This window comes from Chiroxiphia lanceolata, chromosome 16 (assembly GCF_009829145.1).
Source record: "Chiroxiphia lanceolata isolate bChiLan1 chromosome 16, bChiLan1.pri, whole genome shotgun sequence".
NCBI classification, from domain to species: domain Eukaryota; kingdom Metazoa; phylum Chordata; class Aves; order Passeriformes; family Pipridae; genus Chiroxiphia; species Chiroxiphia lanceolata.
The window spans coordinates 15,309,608-15,326,181 of record NC_045652.1 but is presented as its reverse complement, the minus strand read 5'-3'; the positions used below and the strand labels follow the sequence as shown (position 1 = coordinate 15,326,181).

Sequence of the window (16,574 nt, the reverse complement as noted above, 5' to 3'; positions counted from 1 at the left end):
CTTGGAGCAACCTGGGCTGGTGGAAGGTGTCCCTGCCCATGGCAGGGGGTGGGATGGGCTTCAAGGTCCCTTCCAACCCAAACCTTTTCAGGATTCTATGAAAGCTTTCAAAAGGGTTTTAAGGTCTGTCAGATTCAACCATCCAGCATATTAACATAAACACCTTGAAGCAATTTCTAGCTATGAAACCACATGGATATATCTGGCTATGAAACCAGTATCAAATCTTAGCACTGTCAGGCCTCCCTGAATGTGCTTCTCCCTCCCAACAGCAAAGAAAACAGGCACTAGAGTGGATTTCCTTGTCTCAGTATCTTCCCACTGTGCTTCTGTATCCAGATCTGGAACAGTTTTAGGCTGTGTCCCAAAATAGATTCCTTAAGGTGAACATTAATTTGTAAAGAACATGGACTAGGAGTTTTCAAAGAACAACTGCAGGGAGTTTAGTCTGCAGATGTGGAAGATGTTTGGTTGAGAACCATCAAACCTGACCAGCTGCTCCACATCATTCCCTAGAATTTATGGAGTGTTTGTCTTTCCAGTCCTTCAGACTATGCAGCCACTGGAAGCTGCAGCCAATACTTCAATAATGTCGGGGAAGCAAATCTTGATGTTCTGCCAAGAGAGTCCCCTCAGAGGAAACAGCTTCTCCTGGAGGCTCTGGCATGTCTGGTACGTGGGCAGGGACAGGTCTGCAGGAGGGTTGGGGTCCAGGAATGCCCCTCCCCTGTGCCAGCCAGGCCTGGACGTGCCTCTGTCTTGTGTTATTCCAGAAAATCCCTGGCACACAAATAAATGAGGAAGATGCCGAGATCCTGGGCCACCTGGTCTGTGACCTGGGGGGGGAATACATCAGGAATTCGGGGGAGATTTTACTGAAGGACCTAAGCCAGTGTGAATCTTTCCTGCCTGACCAAGAAGAGGCCATTAGGGATGTCATCAGCAGTGGGAACACCACATTCGGGTATGAGATGTTCTTCTGGATGTCAATAAACAATTCCCTTAATCAAACCCAATTTTCTGTTAAGACCTGAGTGAGCTCCGGCCAACAAGCCTGATCCAAAACCCGAATAATTTATTGCTTTTGAGCCTTTTACTTTAATTTATTTGAACTTCTTTCAGCTGAAAGGCTTGGGTGAAATTCTACGGAAAAATAAGTTTGTCGCTTCTGTGTCTCTCTTGCTCTGGTTATAAAAGCTTTTCCTCTGGTCTATTTTTCATTAACCAAACTTCTCTGACTGTCCTGGTGAACACAGGTGAGTTCAAGCTGTTTGTCAGCCCCAGACTTTCAGGAAACATTCTGCTTCTACCTGCTTGATAAATCCCTGGCTGATTTCAACAGAGGGAGGCAAATATTTCCCTCCCTCTTATCAGGTGCCCTGAGATTTTGGCACTGAGATGGGTGATATGAGCAATAGAAATTCTTTGGGTCTCATGCCTGTGAAAAGCAGGTATCAGTTAAATGCCATTTGCCCTGATTCATGTCACTGTCACCTGTCCTGCTCTGCTGGAAGGAAGTTTGGTGTAACAGGAAGGGATCAAGGTGTTTTAGGATTTAAATCTTGTGCTTTCTTGACGTCAGGTGTTACAAGGACATAATCCTGGCAGCTTTTAAGGTGTTGTTTTTTTTTTTTTTGTTCTGCTCTTCCTTGAAAGCTGATCCCAGCTTGTTTTTGTCTGCAGGCCTCCTGCAGCCTGGTCAGCCTTCACCCTGAGGGACCTCTCGGGGCTCATCCCTGTTTTTGATCACAACATCTTGCAGGAGATCCCCAAGGTGGGTTTTCAGACAGGGGTGGGGAGTTTGAGAAGCACTCCTGGCTCTTGGAGTGTGGGAGGAATATGCTGGGGGTTGTTCAGCCGTGTGCTTTTCAGCAGTTTCCTCTTTTAAAAGAGGTCTGATGCCAAAGGGGATGATGGTCTGTGGGAAATGAGGGCTGATGGAGTTGACAGCCTGGAACTGCAGATCCAGCTCTCTGTCAACCCCTTCCTGTCACTGCAGGGAGAGCACCAGAGAGGGAAAAGAGCAGTAAAATACAGCCAGTACCTCGTAAGGAGGTAAAATCACTAGTGGGGGGTGGGATATGTGGAGTGCAAGCTTTAAAGATTTGCCTTTTTTGCTCACCAAGGAGGGATCTGCAGGTGTGCTGCCCAGAGCACCTCGACAGGGACCTCTCAGGGTGTGAGGGGCAGGGAGGGTGTTGTGCTGGAGGTGCCCCCAGGGCTGCACCATCCCCCTGATGGAATGTTTTCCTTGCAGAATTCTCTGACCCTCTGGCTGAAGAACTTTGCCCGGGATTCCCCCCTGTCCAGGGAGGAGCTGGCCAACGTCGTGGGGGAGCTCCTGCCCACCCGGCACAGGAGGGCCGATGGTATGGGAGCTCCCTGGGTCCAGAAGGGCAGCATTCCCACCGGGATCAGGGTTGTCCTGGTGTTGTGGGTGTCCCTAAATGTGTGTGGAGCACTTGGGGGGCAGGTCACCCATGAGGAGGGTGGGACCCTGGTTGCACACCTGTCCATCTCCAGCAAGGGGGCATCTCCATGAAGAATTTCTCCATGGAAAGGGCTGTCAGGCATTGGAAGGGGCTGCCCAGGGAGGTGGTGGAGTCCCCACCCCTGGAGGTGTCCCGGGAAGGCCTGGCCGTGGCACTCAGTGCTCTGGGCTGGGGGACAAGGTGGGGATGGGGCACAGGGTGGACTCCATGGGCTGGGAGAGCTTTTCCAACCTTAATGATTCTTGGATTCAAAGCTTGAAGCCAAAGGATTCAAGCTAGAGCTGCTTGCTCCAGCAGGTTGTGACATGGAGATAACGGAGGAGATGCTGAACACTGACCTGATGCCCACCTACTACATCCCTGCGGAGAAGCTCCGGACCTGCCTCAGGAACATGTCCCTGGAGAACCAGGTCTTCCTGGAGAACCATCTCTCCCAGGTCCTCAGCTACCCCTTCAGTGTGGAGCAACTGCAAGCGCTGAAGGACTACTTGGATGAGGTAATGCCAGCCCAAAGAATGGTAAATATCACTTACAGATGAGATTGCTCAGGGACTTGTCCAGTTAAACTTAGTACCTCCAAGGACTGGGGCTCCATCGTCTCTTGGGGCTCCTCTCCCAGTGTTTGACCACTTCACTGTGAAAATATCTATTTCTTAATATCTAACCAGAGTTTTCTTTGCCTGTTGGGCCTTGGCCTTCCCTGTGCACCTCTGAGAGGAACGTGGCTCCACCCTCCCTATCTCCTATTAAATAGTTGACGACAGCAATAAAATCCTCATCTAATCTTCTCTTCTTCAGACTAAAAATCCAGCCCCACTTTGTAGCAATAACAGTGGTGTTTCCACAGAGGTATCCTGATGGTTATCCCGAAAGCCTCCTCTCCGAGCTGGGTCCCCTCACCTCTCTCATCACCCCTGAGGAGATTTCCACATGGAAGATGAGCTCAGCTGATGCCCTGGCTGCCTTCCTGAAAACTCAGCCCCCAGATCTCCAGGTAGGGACTCGGCTTTGCTTTCCTACTTATGTTATGTTTCCTTCCTGGTTTGGGAGCTGCTGGTTTAGGATTAGGGCTTGAAGATGGTTGAACCACCTTCAATCCTTGGTCCCCTGGGGTTGGGTGGCCCATCTTTGAGGGCCAAACGGGCAGAGTTGAAACGATCCCGGTTTGTTTTTGCAATTATTGCATGTTCTCCTTTGGGGGGTGAAAACACGAATCCTGATTCGATCCCATTAATCAAATTAAACGTGTTTCCAGGCCTCAGCAGTGATCAAAAGCTATGTTGAGCTGGGCAATGCCCTGAATGCCACTGCCCTGGATGCCATCGGGACCAGATACGTGTGCCTGCTGAACACCACGAAGTTGCAGGCCATAGAGCCCAGCACCCTCAAGTGAGTCACAAATTGGGATGTTCTTGGCTTCTTGGAAAAGCACTTTCCCATCAGCAACTGCAATTTCCTTTTTTTTTTTTTTTCCCTCTACTCAGTGAAAGGAAATTTAGGAAGGAAATCAGTATCTGCTCTCTGTCCAGGTTTAACACCTGCTGGTCTCCATCCTGCTGGTCTCTGTCCTGCCAGGAAGGGCTCAGATTTGCAGTCAAACCCTCTTTATGGCAGCTCAGCTGGCAGCAGATTGCTCTGCTTTTATCTGGGGGCAAAAGATAATTAGTTAAGTTTAATTTCATAGAATCACTGAATCATTAAGTTTGGAAAAGTCCTTTAAGATCATCAAGTCCAACCATCAACCAGCACCACCATGTTCACCACTAAACCATGTCCTCAAGTGCCACACCTGTGGCACTTTATTGGACATTTCCAGTTTAAATTCCTTTGAAAGACTGGTAAATGAAATTAATTAATTACAGCTTTGCAAACACAGAAACTTACTGTTCACCATCAGAACCTTCCTAACTTTGAAGACAAATCCTTCTGAGCAGGAAACTGAGCCATTATTTTCCCCTCTCAGCTTCTCTCCACGCATCTTCTGTCTGCTGGGAAGAGAGGGTCACCTGTGCTGTGTAGAGAATCCCAGAGAGATACTCAGGAGAGGTGAAAATTTATACAGGTTGAGGATAATAAAAGCTTTTTTCACCCTAAGTCTTTGTTTTTCTGCAGACTGGTGTCTCTGAATCCTTCAGCCTGTTCACAACAGACCAAAGACCTCTTGTATGAGAAAGCCAAAGAAGCTTTCTATCCCCAGCACGTCTTTCCTGCTTACTATGAGCTGATTTTACCTTATCTGGGTATGTAAAAACCAGTATGTTATGGGGGAATAGGGGTCTCAGCCATGAGCTGAATGGGTATCAAGATCCATCAGAGTTCTGGGAATTTTCAAAGCCAAGTTGTTCAAAGTTTGCCTTTTCAACCTGTAGGTGGCATAAAATACTGTCGAAAGATTCTGTACCTGACTTAAAGTTGCCCAAATCAATTGTCAGACTATCACAGGGAAAATCAGACTTTCTCCCAGCCCTTCTCCATGGCACAAACCAGACTTTCCTTTTTCCCTGTCAAGCCAAGAATTTATTCCCAGCCTGACCAAACTCTTCCCATCCCTCTGTCTGTTGTCTGGCATTGCCACAGATTGGTTTAATTCCCAACACATCAGTAAGTCCCAACAAAAAAGGAGTAGCATCCACATATTTTGCAGCTGGGACTCTGGTAGAAGCACCATTCCTAATAAATTTTGGAGCCATCCTTGTAGCTCCAGCTTGTGCAGATACAAGCACAGCTCACTTGGGGGCTTCCACGCTCTGATCTTCTTCTTCTTTTTGGTCCCAGGGGGGGCTCCTGGTGAAGATCTCAAGGCTCTGAGCCAGGCCAATGTGAACATGAACATGAGCACTTTTGTGAGTTTAAGAAGAGATGCTTTGATGGTGAGTAGGAGTTGGACCTTGAAATTGTTGGATTCCTGGTGTTTGTTCCTTGGGTTTGGTCACCTTGTCCACTGATGGAAATCAGGAGTCATTCCATCAAATTCAGAATTATGCTGGACCAGTAGAAAGTGGGGAACTGGCCTGAAGCTTCTTCAAAAGTCTCATTTGGAGTCCTAGATGGCAGCTGAGCCAGCTGAGTTCCTCCAGAGCAGGCTCATAGCACTGGTGACAGGAGCAGGGGACAGTGTCCACTAGACCACGGTCACAGCTGTGTGACAGATCTTCTAACCAGACTCTTGGCAGTAATGCCATCAATTTTGGGAGAAATCCCAGTGATTTGGGCAGGGACTGGGACCCCCAGTTGAGTTCAGGAGACTTGTCATCAGAGGACAACAGAAATAGCCTTTGAGGAGCCATTGTGTCCATTCCCTGACCCTGAGGGAAGACTGTCCTGAGGGGAACCACAGCAGGAATTTGTCTTCCTTGCTCTTCCCTCTTCTGCCAATAGGAACCTCACCATTTCCTTGGCCAGAGGTGTCATTTTCTTGGCCAGATGTGTAACTTCCATTCCTACATTTCCACCCCTAACTCCTGCTCTGGGATTCCTCCTAGAGCCTGACGCTCCGTGAGGTTCAGGGCTTGCTGGGGATCAACCTCCCAGACCTGGCCAAGTGGCAGTACAGGTCTCCTGTCCGGGAGTGGATCCAGGTACAGCAACAATCCCAGCTGGACCAGCTGCACATCGGGCTCACGGGGGGAACACAGGAAGGCTACATCAACCTCGTCACTCCCAAATTCCCAGGTGAGTGTTTTCAGGACCCCTGAAGGCTGGGTTGGGTTTTAAATACTCGTTTTGGGGTTACAACAAGGAGAAAAACTGGGGCAGCAAGTTCAGCTCTGCTGAGGAGCCTGAAGCCCTGTAATCCCACTGGGAGCATCCTCACTGGCTGAACATCCCAGCTGAGTGAGCGCTTCCAGGGCCTCCTCCTCTGTGGTGTGTTGGATTTGGGCTTAAAATCATGGAATCACAGAATGGTTTGGGTAGGAAGGGACCTTCTAGTTCCAAACCCCCAAACTTGACTCGGTGGGGCTGTGAGAAAAGCCAAGGTAATCCCTGGATGGGGCATGAGGAGAGGTTTTCCCCACGGAGTAGCAGCTCAGTCGCTGGTTCCTTTGCACTAATGCCCCTCTTTGTCCTCCAGCACCATCCTCAGCCCCTCTGGGTGCCATGGCCATGGCACTGCACCTCCTGCCTGCCCTGCTCCTCACTTTCCTCATGATGTCCATCCTGTCCTGACCATCTTCTCTCCAGAGGAAGCAAGACCAGGGGTTGGTTCCATCCTGTGACCTGCTCTGAGGCCTGTGGGCACCTCCAGCCTGGGGCTGAGGGGTGCCCAGAGCACCAGGCAACTGGGATCAGCCCAGGAATCACTTCTAGGTACTTTTGTCTTTCAAATCACTTGGAAAAACCCAGTTGTATCTGAAGGGAAGATTCCAGACTCTTCAGAGCAGGACCTTTGCCTTTGGTAGAGCCCAAGTCCAGGTCAGCCCCAACCATAACACTGCAACCCAAACCACCTGCATGTTTTACTGGGGGGTTAAGGTGTTCTGCAGGTTAAAAATGACATTTCCCAGAGCCTGATCTCGTGACACTGCCAAGACCTCAGTGTGGAAGGGAAGTTTTCTGGCTGATTGTAAATAAATCATGGAATTAAGTAAAAAAATGCTAAAGCAAAGTTGCTGTTGTCTGCTCTTCCTTCAGGCTGCCCAAATTGAGTGGGCAGAGCCCCCAGACCAGTCTGTTACTTTTCCTTGGTGTTGATTATTCAACACTTAAGAGCTGAGGGTGTTCTCAGCTTCCTCAAGGGGAGGGGAAAAAACTTTATAGAAGGTTTTAGACAATTTGTTCCCCCACTTATTGGGAATTTCTGTCCAAAAAATGCCTCAATACAATCTGTATCCAGCCCCTGACAATCCCCTTTCCCCCAGGGAGGAGAACCTGGAGGAGAAAGAGGGATATAGATATATAAAATAATCTTTGCTGTCATTGCTTTACAGAATGAGAGCAGGAGAGCCTGGTCTGCCCTTCAGTGCAGACTTTAGATCTAAACTAGAAAAAGTGCAATACCAAGCACTAAACACCTCAAAGATTAGGAAAACACTAGTTGATTGATGGTTTATTGTATAGCATTGCACCAGTAATCAAGATAAATTATCTTCAGTGAATCATCCCATCAGAGTCTTCGTGGAGTTTGAACAGATCTGGATCAAAAAGCAGTTCATGAAATGAGTAAATGCAATTTTGGGGATCTCTCAGCTGCATTGCTGGGCCGTGTTCTGCTTCTTTTGCAGTGTCCAGTGACTCAAATCCCTGAGTTGTCCCACTGTTTCACAGATCCCAGTGGGATTCCTTAGAAGGAAAGCCCCTGGTAGAAGTGGGCCTGGTGTTATTGCCCTGTCAGAGCACTCAGCACTGCTGGTACTACATGGAGTAAGCTGCTAGTAAGTACCTGTGGGGCTTCTTTGGGCTGAAAAATACCAGTTCTCCGTTCACTGCCCAGCCTCAAAAATAATAATCCTGCTCTGTGCTGGTACCAAATGGAGGAGTTCTCTTCCTTTCCCGGGTTTCTGCTTTTCCAGCAGGGAATTTCCCAGCACCATTGTGCTGCAGGGTGGTGGAGATGAAGGAGGGATGGGGTGGGTGTGGTGCTGAGGGGGGGGCTCAGAGCAGCCCCTGCAGCAGCAAGGTCCCCACGGTGACAGCCAGCACGTGGATGAGGCAGGAGGACAGTCTGGGTCCTGAATCTGGGGGGAGAACACAAATAATGGGATTATCCAGGTGCAGGACAGGTGTGAGCTGAGAGGGCAGTGGAATTCAGGTATCTCAGGGGATCCCATGTGTCAGGACAGCACTTCTCAGCCCCCTGTGCCATTGCCTGTAGCTGCTCCTCCGGCACTGGCCTGCCCCAGGTGTGACTGTCCCCAGGCTGAGCCTTCCTGACTCACCAGCACAAGGCAGGACTGAATCCCCAGGGTCACTAAAGCTACAGGGGCAGCTCTGCCAGAGCAAAGGAGCTCAGACTTTAGTGCTTGCACTCAGGAGCACCACGTGCAGCTAAAACAGGGAAGGCCAAACCCAGGTGGAGAACAGCCCAGGCATTGGCAGGAGCAGGATTCCTCCAGGATTATTCCAACTTTCTGCAGTGCTGGGGACTCAGGGGGCTTGGAGACACCTCAGGGTGCTCCTGGGCAGACCTGAGAGCTCGCAGGACCTGAGGCAGCTCCGGAGGCTGCACAGACACGTCACTGCCCATGAAGCCAGGACTGAATCCAGCAGGAACAAGATGGATCATCTGCTTACTGCTGAAGACCTCAGCCTTGCCAGCATTCCTAAGCTTCTCCCGCCTTGGAACATTCCCACCTTACCAGGCTTGGGCTGCAGGTTGATGTGTCCATTGGATGTTGGTCGTGGTGACTCCGGCACAGCTCCAGGGGTTGGTTTGGTGACCTCACTGCTGGTGGTGGTGGAGGAAGGGCTGGGGAATCCTGGGGGGCCACTGGTCGGGCAGGGCACTGGGGTGGTCTCGGTTGTGGAGGAGATGATGCTCTTTTGGGTGGAGATGGTGGAGCTGGGAATTGGGGTGGGTTTGTGGGGAGGGGGGCTTGTGGCTGGGACAGTGGGAGCAGAGCTGGAGAGAGGGACAGGGCGGGCAGTGGTGTGGGTGGCAGTGGGTGCAGAGGGGGAGTGAGGGACAGGGGGGGCAGTGGTGTGGATGGCAGTGGGAACAGAGGTGGGATTAGGGACAGGAGTGCTGGGAGCACTGGGGGTGCTCAAGGTGATGGTGGTGTGGGTGGCAGTGGCTGCAGAGGTGGGATTAGGGACAGGGGTGGCAGTGCTGTGGGTGCTGGGGATGACAGTGCTGTGGGTGGCAGTGGGAGCAGAGGTGGAGTGAGGGACAGGGGTGAGGGTGTGATGGGTGGCAGTGGGTGCAGAGGTGGGATTAGGGATGGAGGTGACAGTGCTGTGGGTGGCAGTGGGAGCAGAGGTGGGATTAGGGACAGGGGTGGCAGTGGGAGCAGAGGTGGGATTAGGGACAGGGGTACTGGCAGCACTGTGGGTGCCAGGGATGACAGTGCTGTGGGTGGCAGGAGCAGGGTGGGTGGTCCCCACGGGTGCTGGGGTGTTCACGGGCACCAGAGGGGAGCTGGTGCTGTGGGTGGTACCAGCCGGGTCAGTGCCAACACTGGTGCTGGTGGTGGCCCTGGAGGTGACAGCAGGGACTGGGGCAGAGCTGGGAGAGGTGGTGTTGGGGTTGACAGGGGCCAGGGTGGTGGGGAGGAGTGGGACAGGAGATGGGGTGGCCTTATTTGTGGTGGGAGACTGGTGGGTGGAACATGGGGGGGCAATGGAGGTGGTGGTCAGAGTAGGATGGGCAGTGGAGGTGGCAGTGGGGGTGGCAGGGGGACTCTCAGTGGAGGGGGGACTGTTGTTTAGGGGGGTTGGGCTGATAGCACTCGGGGTGGGGGTCTGGAGGGGGACTGTACTTGACTGGGTGGTCAGGGGGGTGGTAGTGGCAACAGGGGTGGGGACAGTGGGGAGGGTGGTGGGCACAGGGCCAGTGCCAGTGGAGGTGGCACCGGCTGGAGTGGTGGGATGAGGAGGGGTGGAGACAGCAGGGAGGGTGATGGAAGTGGGGACAGTGGCTCTGGAGGTGACACTGTCTGGGGTAGTGGAGTAAGGAGGGGTGGGGACAGTGGCTGTAGGGGTGAAAATGTCTGGGGTGGTGGGGCAAGGACAGGTGGGGACAGTTGGGAGGGTGGTGGGCACAGGGCTGGTGGCAGTGGAGGTGACACTGGCTGTGGTGGGGGCAGCAGGGGTGGTTGTCCCCGTGGGGTCCTCCATCCCTCCCTGCAGGCCGATTCCCAGGACACGGTCCAGCTCCCTCTGGAACTGTCTCTCCACCCAGCCCATCACCAAGGGCTCGTTCTCAGCTTTCTTCAGCTCAGGGAGGTTTTCCCCGAGCAAATTTTTCACGTCCATGACACTGAGTTTCTGCAACACACACATACACAACACCCCCTTTGTTCATCCTCACCGCCGGCATCACCCCGAAATGCTTTTCTAGTGGGGCTGCAGAGCAAGGAAAAACTTCCAAAGGAAACTTTACACAGGTAAAAAAGTGGAGAATTGGTGATTTGATGGGATTCAGGCCTCGGACCCCCTGCCCAGCCCTGGGCCAACCCTACCCTGCAGAGGGGAGAGGGGCAGGGGCTGTACCTGCAGTTCCTCAGGATTTAGGGACAGGAAGGTGTCCATATCCATGTCTATGGCCACACCAGAATTGGCCAAGTCTTTCAGGTCCTCTGCTGGAGCTCCACCTTAAAGAGAGGTGGTACCTGGACATGTACAAACCATCCCAACTCCTCTGGGGAGCCTTTGGAGGCTGCCAGACCTGTCCTAGCATGGCCAAACCTCCCTGGATGAGGAAAAGACACCAATCCTCGTGGTGGGAGGGAGGGGGAAGGAGGAAGCCCCTACCCAGGTATGGCCGGAGCCGGCAGTAATACACGCTGGGGGTGTCGGCCAGGTCAGCAAAGGCCTCCCGAGCCTTCCTGTAGAGCAGCTCCTTCTTGGCTTGGGAGCAGGCAGAAATGTTTAACTGCCCAGCAGTCCTGGAAGGGGGGGTCACAGCTCAGAGAGGGGCAGCACCCCAACCCACAGCCCAAGTGTTCTGTTGGCTGGGGGAGCTGTGTGGGGCACCCCCACTCACAGTGTCTGGGCTCTGGCAGGAGCTGGGAGTGGGAGCAGCGATCCCGCCCTGCTGCCTGGGAGTGGGCAGAGCCAACCAAAACAGAGCTGAGGGGCTTCCATCCCAGCACCCCCTTCCCCACGGTCCCAGAGGACTTGCAGGACTGCCCAGTGCCCCTCAGAAGAGCCTCACCCGATTGCTTGGGCGGGGATTTGCTCCATCTGCTCCTCCCGCAGGTTGCACAGGCGGCTGCCCCCAAAGGCCTGGAGCAGGGGCCCGGTCAAGGTGCCCCCCAGGGTCAGGTACCTGCTGAGCAGCTGCTGCACCTGCGGAGCACAGGGCATGTGGTGGGGACACAGGGCGGGCAGGAAGATGCTCCTGTTAAAGGTGTGCTGCCAAACACCTTCGCCCCAAGCTGGGCTGGGGCACAGGCTGGGCCAGCCTCATCTCCTGCTGCTGCCATGGATTTACCTGGGAATCATCCCAGCACCCTCCCGAGGAGCTGAGCAGGGCTGCCAGTGTGTCATTGGATGTCACTGACCACTGACTGATCTCCTCCTCCGAGTACCAGCAGGCCAGCAGTCCCAGGCGCCTCAGCTGCTCCTCCGGGATCCCTGACGGGTAAACCTGTGGGGCCAGGCCAGGGGGCAGAAACCAGGGTGAGGGAAGGGAAAATAGGGTGGGGATGGGTGCAGAGGACTCGCTCGGACACCTTCATCCCCACATCCACTGATGCCCTTCATCCCCACATCCACTGATGCCCTTCATCCCCACATCCACTGATGCCCTTCATCCCCACATCCACTGATGCCCTTCATCCCCACATCCACTGATGCCCTTCATCCCCACATCCATTGATGCCCTTCATCCCCACATCCATTGATGCCTGTTCCTGCAGTGAGTCCTGCCAATCCCAGGCTGTGCCCATCCTGCTGAGGGGCTGCTGGGAGCTCCTGCCCTGTGTCACCCCTTACCTGGTCCACCTTTTCTTTCATGACCTTGTAGTAGTCCACGGTGAATGGCATGTCCAGCAGAGCCTCCAGGTTTTCAATTAAGACATCATTGCTCAGGCACAGGTTGAACTCCTCAGGGCTGTAATCCAGGAATAACAGGGGGTTCGTGGCGATGGTGGTGGTGGTGATGGGCTTGGAGAGGCAGCCTGTGGGTGAGGAGTTGTGTCAGGCAGATGGTGTGTCCCCCCTTCCCACCTGGCCCTGGTCCTGCCATGGGGCTCAGAGCCCCTTGGAAGAGCCCTGGGCATGAACAGGGAATTGCAATAACGTGGTTCGAGCCACTGTGGATCCTCCTCCCATCCCCTGGGTCCCCAGCCCACGAAGCCTGATTTGCTTTCATTCCTTAAAGTTCACGGGGATGTTTTTGCAGCCCACTTGAACTTTGTCCTGTTAAAGGCAACTACAAACTCTCCAGGTCACCTACATGAGCATCCTCTGATCTTGCAGCATCCTCCACTTGGTGCTGACCCTGCCTGGGGAATATCCCACCCTGTCCCACTCCTTCCCAGCTGCTGCTGCCATACTCCTGCTCCCAGGTAAGAGCAACCCCCCCAGTGTTCTGTAAGGTCCTTTCCCCACCTCTCCAGTTACTTTATGGGAATCCCACAGCTTTCTGCCCGGTCCTGTGTCTCCCCACTCCTGGGAGCACCCAGATGCCCCAGCACAGGGGCATTTCCCCCCCACCCCGAGAGCTCTGAACTGGTCTGGACTGGGCAACACTCACGGTCCGTGCTCCGCTTCAGCCTGGGATGAGATGAAGCTGCTCGGGGGAGGCTCCTGCTCCACCTGCATCAGCCCCGTAAAGGAAAGGGAATTCTTGGTGTGTTTGTGCTCCAGGAGGAGCCAAAGCAACCGGAATCCCTGCCCGGGCACAGGCACGGAACCGGCTGCGCGAGGCTGTAAATCCTCCCCAGCCCAGGGACCCGTCACAGCAGCTGGGTGTGGATGTGGGGAGCAATCAAACACACACCGGCCCCACTGCCCAGACCCCCCCAAACCCAGAGCCCCAGCCGGGGCTGTGCTTACCCAGGGTGCTGCTCTGCAGTGGACAGGACAGCTCCAATGACCAGGGCAGCCTGGGGACAGGATGGGGGATGCTCAGCCCAGGCAAGGAGTGGGAAGAAGGGATTTTAGATGCAGGGAATGAGATCTGACCTGGCTGAAGGCTGCCCTGGTGACATGTGGGGACAAAAGCCACCACAGCCACTCTCAGGAGTGGGGACCCTTCAGTGGGTCTGTCCCTGTTTCCCCAGATCTGAAGGGGGGGGGGAGCCCACCAGGGTGCCAGCCCTTGGTTTGGGAGCAGGGCAGGGAAGCTGCTGGGCAGTGGGTGAGCAAGGGATGGGAGGGGACAGGGACAGGCCATGGGCTGCCCAGGGGGACAGCGGGCAGACGATGGCTGTGCCTCCCTGCAGCTGAGGGATGGAGGAACCACGGCAGCTCCGGCACCTCCAGCACCAGCTGAGAAGTTTGGGAAGCCCCTGGAGCGTTGGGAGCCAGCGGAGCCGGGGGAGACTCACCACTGCAGCTTTCACCAGGTTTGTGGAGACACCTGCAAGGAAGCAGGAGCAGGTTAGGAACCATCCATGGATGTATGTACAGGTGGTCAGGGGATGTTCCACAGCTGCTCCAGGTTTAAAGTCTGGGAAGAGCCTTTTCTTTGACAATTTAATGATGTTCACTTAAACCTCTATGCAGAGAGCAGCTCTCAGCCCAGGCAACCCGGGATCCCTCTGGGTGGATTTGGAAGGCAAAAAGGGAGAAATCTGTCCCTGGAAATCTGTCTCTGTCCTTGGAAAAATCTCCCACTGCCTGTGGATGCTGAGGGGAGCAGGAGGCAGGGGGCAGGGAGTGCTGAAGCCGAGCAGGATGGGGATGAGGAGCAGCACGGGTTGGAGCATCCCTGGCGCTGGGGGTGGCTGGGGGTCCCAAAGCAGCTTTAGGGACACGAGGTGTCACTCACGGAGGCAGAGGGCGATGGCAGCCGGGGCTGAGGCTGCCCACACCATGGTGCTGGTGCTGGGGCTCCGCCCTCGGAGCGGGTCCGGAGGGTCGTGTCCGACACTCGGGGTTGTTGGACGGTGCTGGGGGTCCTGCAGCCAATTCTCTCGCCCAGCACTGGGGCTGGAGCCGTGTCCCACACTCAGGGTCAGTGCCTGGGGATGGTGCTCAGAATCCTGCAGCTGATTCTCTCACCCCACACGAGGCTGGAGCCGTGTCCCACCCCTGGGGTTCTTCTCCCTGCAGCCGATTCTCTCACCCAGTGCTGAGGTTGGAGCTGTGGGATCAGGGTGGGTCAGTGTGCCCACCTGTGCTGCCTGCACAGATTCCCCACAACCAAGGGAGAGATTTTAAATCCTATACAACGAAAACCAGGATTTAATACTCCACTCGTCATTAAAAGAAACTCCACAATAACTTGTCCCCCCCTGACACCCAGTGCCCTGCTCCTGCCTGTGCCCTGCAGGGACGGGGTCCCCCTCCATCCCCCACATCCACATGGGACTGGGAGAAACCCAGTGTAGCCCAGGGGAGGAGCCCCAGCAGGTGTTTCCCTCCCTCTGTTCCCCACTCCACACCTCTCACCTGGATCACCCCCGATGGAAAATCCATCCCTGCTCCCAAAATCCCCCCGCTGAGCCCAGTGCTGCCCACAGTTATCTCCGTTCGAACTCAACGCAAGTTCAACGCAAGGAATTTTTCCCCTGAGGGCTCATTTTGTTCCCCAAATCCCACCGTGGCCGTGCCGAGCCGTTCTCCTCCTCTCCGTCCGGGGGGATCTGGCTCCGTGGCGAGGTCTCAGCCGGGCAGGTCCTCTCCCCCCGCGGGGCCGGGGATGGGCAGCGCCGGCAGCGCTCGGCACTTATCTGTGCGGGGTGGGGATGTTGCTCCCGACAGGGGTGTGACGGGGCAGTTTCTCAACAGTGTTTTGTCAGGCTCCTTCCCTTCTCCCTGGTTTTGGTTTTGTTTCCTTTTTTTTTTTTTTTTCCCCCCCTGTAAAGGAAACTTTGAACTTCTGGTTCAGCTGAAGCCAAAATATATCCAGAGGGAGTTAAATCCTCCATGCTGGTGATTTCTGTGCTCCTGAGGGAGATAAAGGTGCTCCCAGGGAGTGGAAAACCTTTTGAGCTGTTCAGGGGTTTATTTTACAGGGCAACTGAGGTGCAGAACAGACAAGTGCTCAGTGATGGGCTCAGCACCCTCTGGGAGCTGCTTCCCTCCCGTCCATCCTTTTTCCATCAACCATGGACAATCCCATTCCCTCTTTTACAGCTTTCTCCCTGATCATGCTCCGAAATGCCATCCAGCACGTGCCATGAAGGAGACCAAAAAGAAAGGAAACACATCCTTGCTGAGGCTGTGGGATGACAGCCTGGAGGAGCCTGATGCCGTGAGCACAAACGTTATCTGAGCGTTTATCCCGGGAAAAGGGAAGGGCCAGGGTGGTTGGAGTGGGTGGCTGGGCTGGCAGCAAGGCTGCACCCCCTTCTCAGAGAGATTTGGGGGAGCCAGACTTCCCCGAGGGTCCCTGGAGCTGCTGGCACAGTGCCAAGGGGAGGTTGTCACACTCCCCCCCTCCCCCAGTGCTCCCAGCTGTGTCCTGTCCCCAACCCCGTCCCCCAACCGGTCCTGCAGCCCCGGGGCTTGGCCGCCGCCCGCGGGTGTTGCTGGTTTCTATTTTGGAAGGATTTACTGTAAAAATAGCTCCTGTTGCAGTGGTAAAATTACAGAAACTTGTTTGCTATGAGGATGCTGGTGGGACACGGCCCCTGCCCCGGGCTGGCTGGGCAGGGGTGGCTGGAGCAGGAGGGCAGGGACACACTGGAGCCCCTTTGCAGGTCACCAAGTCCACTGTGTCCCCACAGAGCTTAAAACTGACCCTGAAACACCCTCAGGAGCTGACACAGGAGGGTCCACCCCGAACTTGAATGTGCCAAGGAACATCTGCCCAAGTCCCTTCCTTGGGACCTTAGCAGGTCGGTTGTGGGCTCTGACTGCAGGATGAGTGAGGAGCATTGACAGAGTCCCAGAATGGTTTGGGTTGGAAGGCACCTTAAGCCCATCCAGTGCCACCCCCTGCCATGGGCAGGGACACCTTCTACTCTCCCAGGTTGCTCCAAGCACCGTCCAACCTGGCCTTGGACACTTGCAGGGATGGGGCAGCCACAGCTTCTCTGGGCAACCTGTGCCAGGGCCTCCCCACCCTCACAGGGAAGAATTACTTCCCAATATCCCATCTAACTCTAACTTTGGCAGTGGAAAGCCATTCCCCCTTGTTCTGTCCCTCCATTCCTTGTCCCCAGTCCCTCTCCAACTCTCCTGGATCCCCTTTAGGCCCTGCAAGGGGCTCTCAGGTCTCCCTGGACCCTTCTCTTCTCCAGGTGAACACCCCCAGCTCTCCCAGCCTGGCTCCAGAGCAGAGGGGCTCCAGCCCTGGGAGAATCCAAT

At 54.6% G+C, this 16,574-nt stretch overlaps 2 protein-coding genes across 2 annotated transcripts in view; one reads left to right on the top strand and one right to left on the bottom strand.

Annotated features, from left to right (window-relative positions):
- The window catches only part of LOC116795099 (mesothelin-like), a 37,508-nt gene extending 30,419 nt beyond the window's left edge, over positions 1-7,089 (top strand). The window contains exons 23-33 of the mRNA XM_032704445.1: positions 543-672; positions 774-964; positions 1,684-1,774; positions 2,258-2,369; positions 2,787-2,989; positions 3,340-3,486; positions 3,748-3,881; positions 4,605-4,732; positions 5,268-5,362; positions 5,975-6,164; positions 6,565-7,089. Coding sequence (XP_032560336.1) covers positions 543-672; positions 774-964; positions 1,684-1,774; positions 2,258-2,369; positions 2,787-2,989; positions 3,340-3,486; positions 3,748-3,881; positions 4,605-4,732; positions 5,268-5,362; positions 5,975-6,164; positions 6,565-6,659 — 1,516 coding nt within the window. The 3' untranslated portion in view covers positions 6,660-7,089. The remainder of the gene's footprint in view (positions 1-542; positions 673-773; positions 965-1,683; positions 1,775-2,257; positions 2,370-2,786; positions 2,990-3,339; positions 3,487-3,747; positions 3,882-4,604; positions 4,733-5,267; positions 5,363-5,974; positions 6,165-6,564) is intronic.
- A 995-nt stretch (positions 7,090-8,084) lies between these two features.
- LOC116795034 lies at positions 8,085-14,134 on the bottom strand. The gene is given in 12 exon segments (XM_032704336.1): positions 8,085-8,167; positions 8,789-8,908; positions 9,467-10,415; positions 10,641-10,741; positions 10,902-11,035; positions 11,305-11,438; positions 11,584-11,739; positions 12,087-12,312; positions 12,846-12,911; positions 13,152-13,201; positions 13,646-13,677; positions 14,089-14,134. Coding segments are annotated over 12 exon segments (2,097 nt in total).
- Between the last annotated feature and the right edge of the window lie 2,440 nt (positions 14,135-16,574).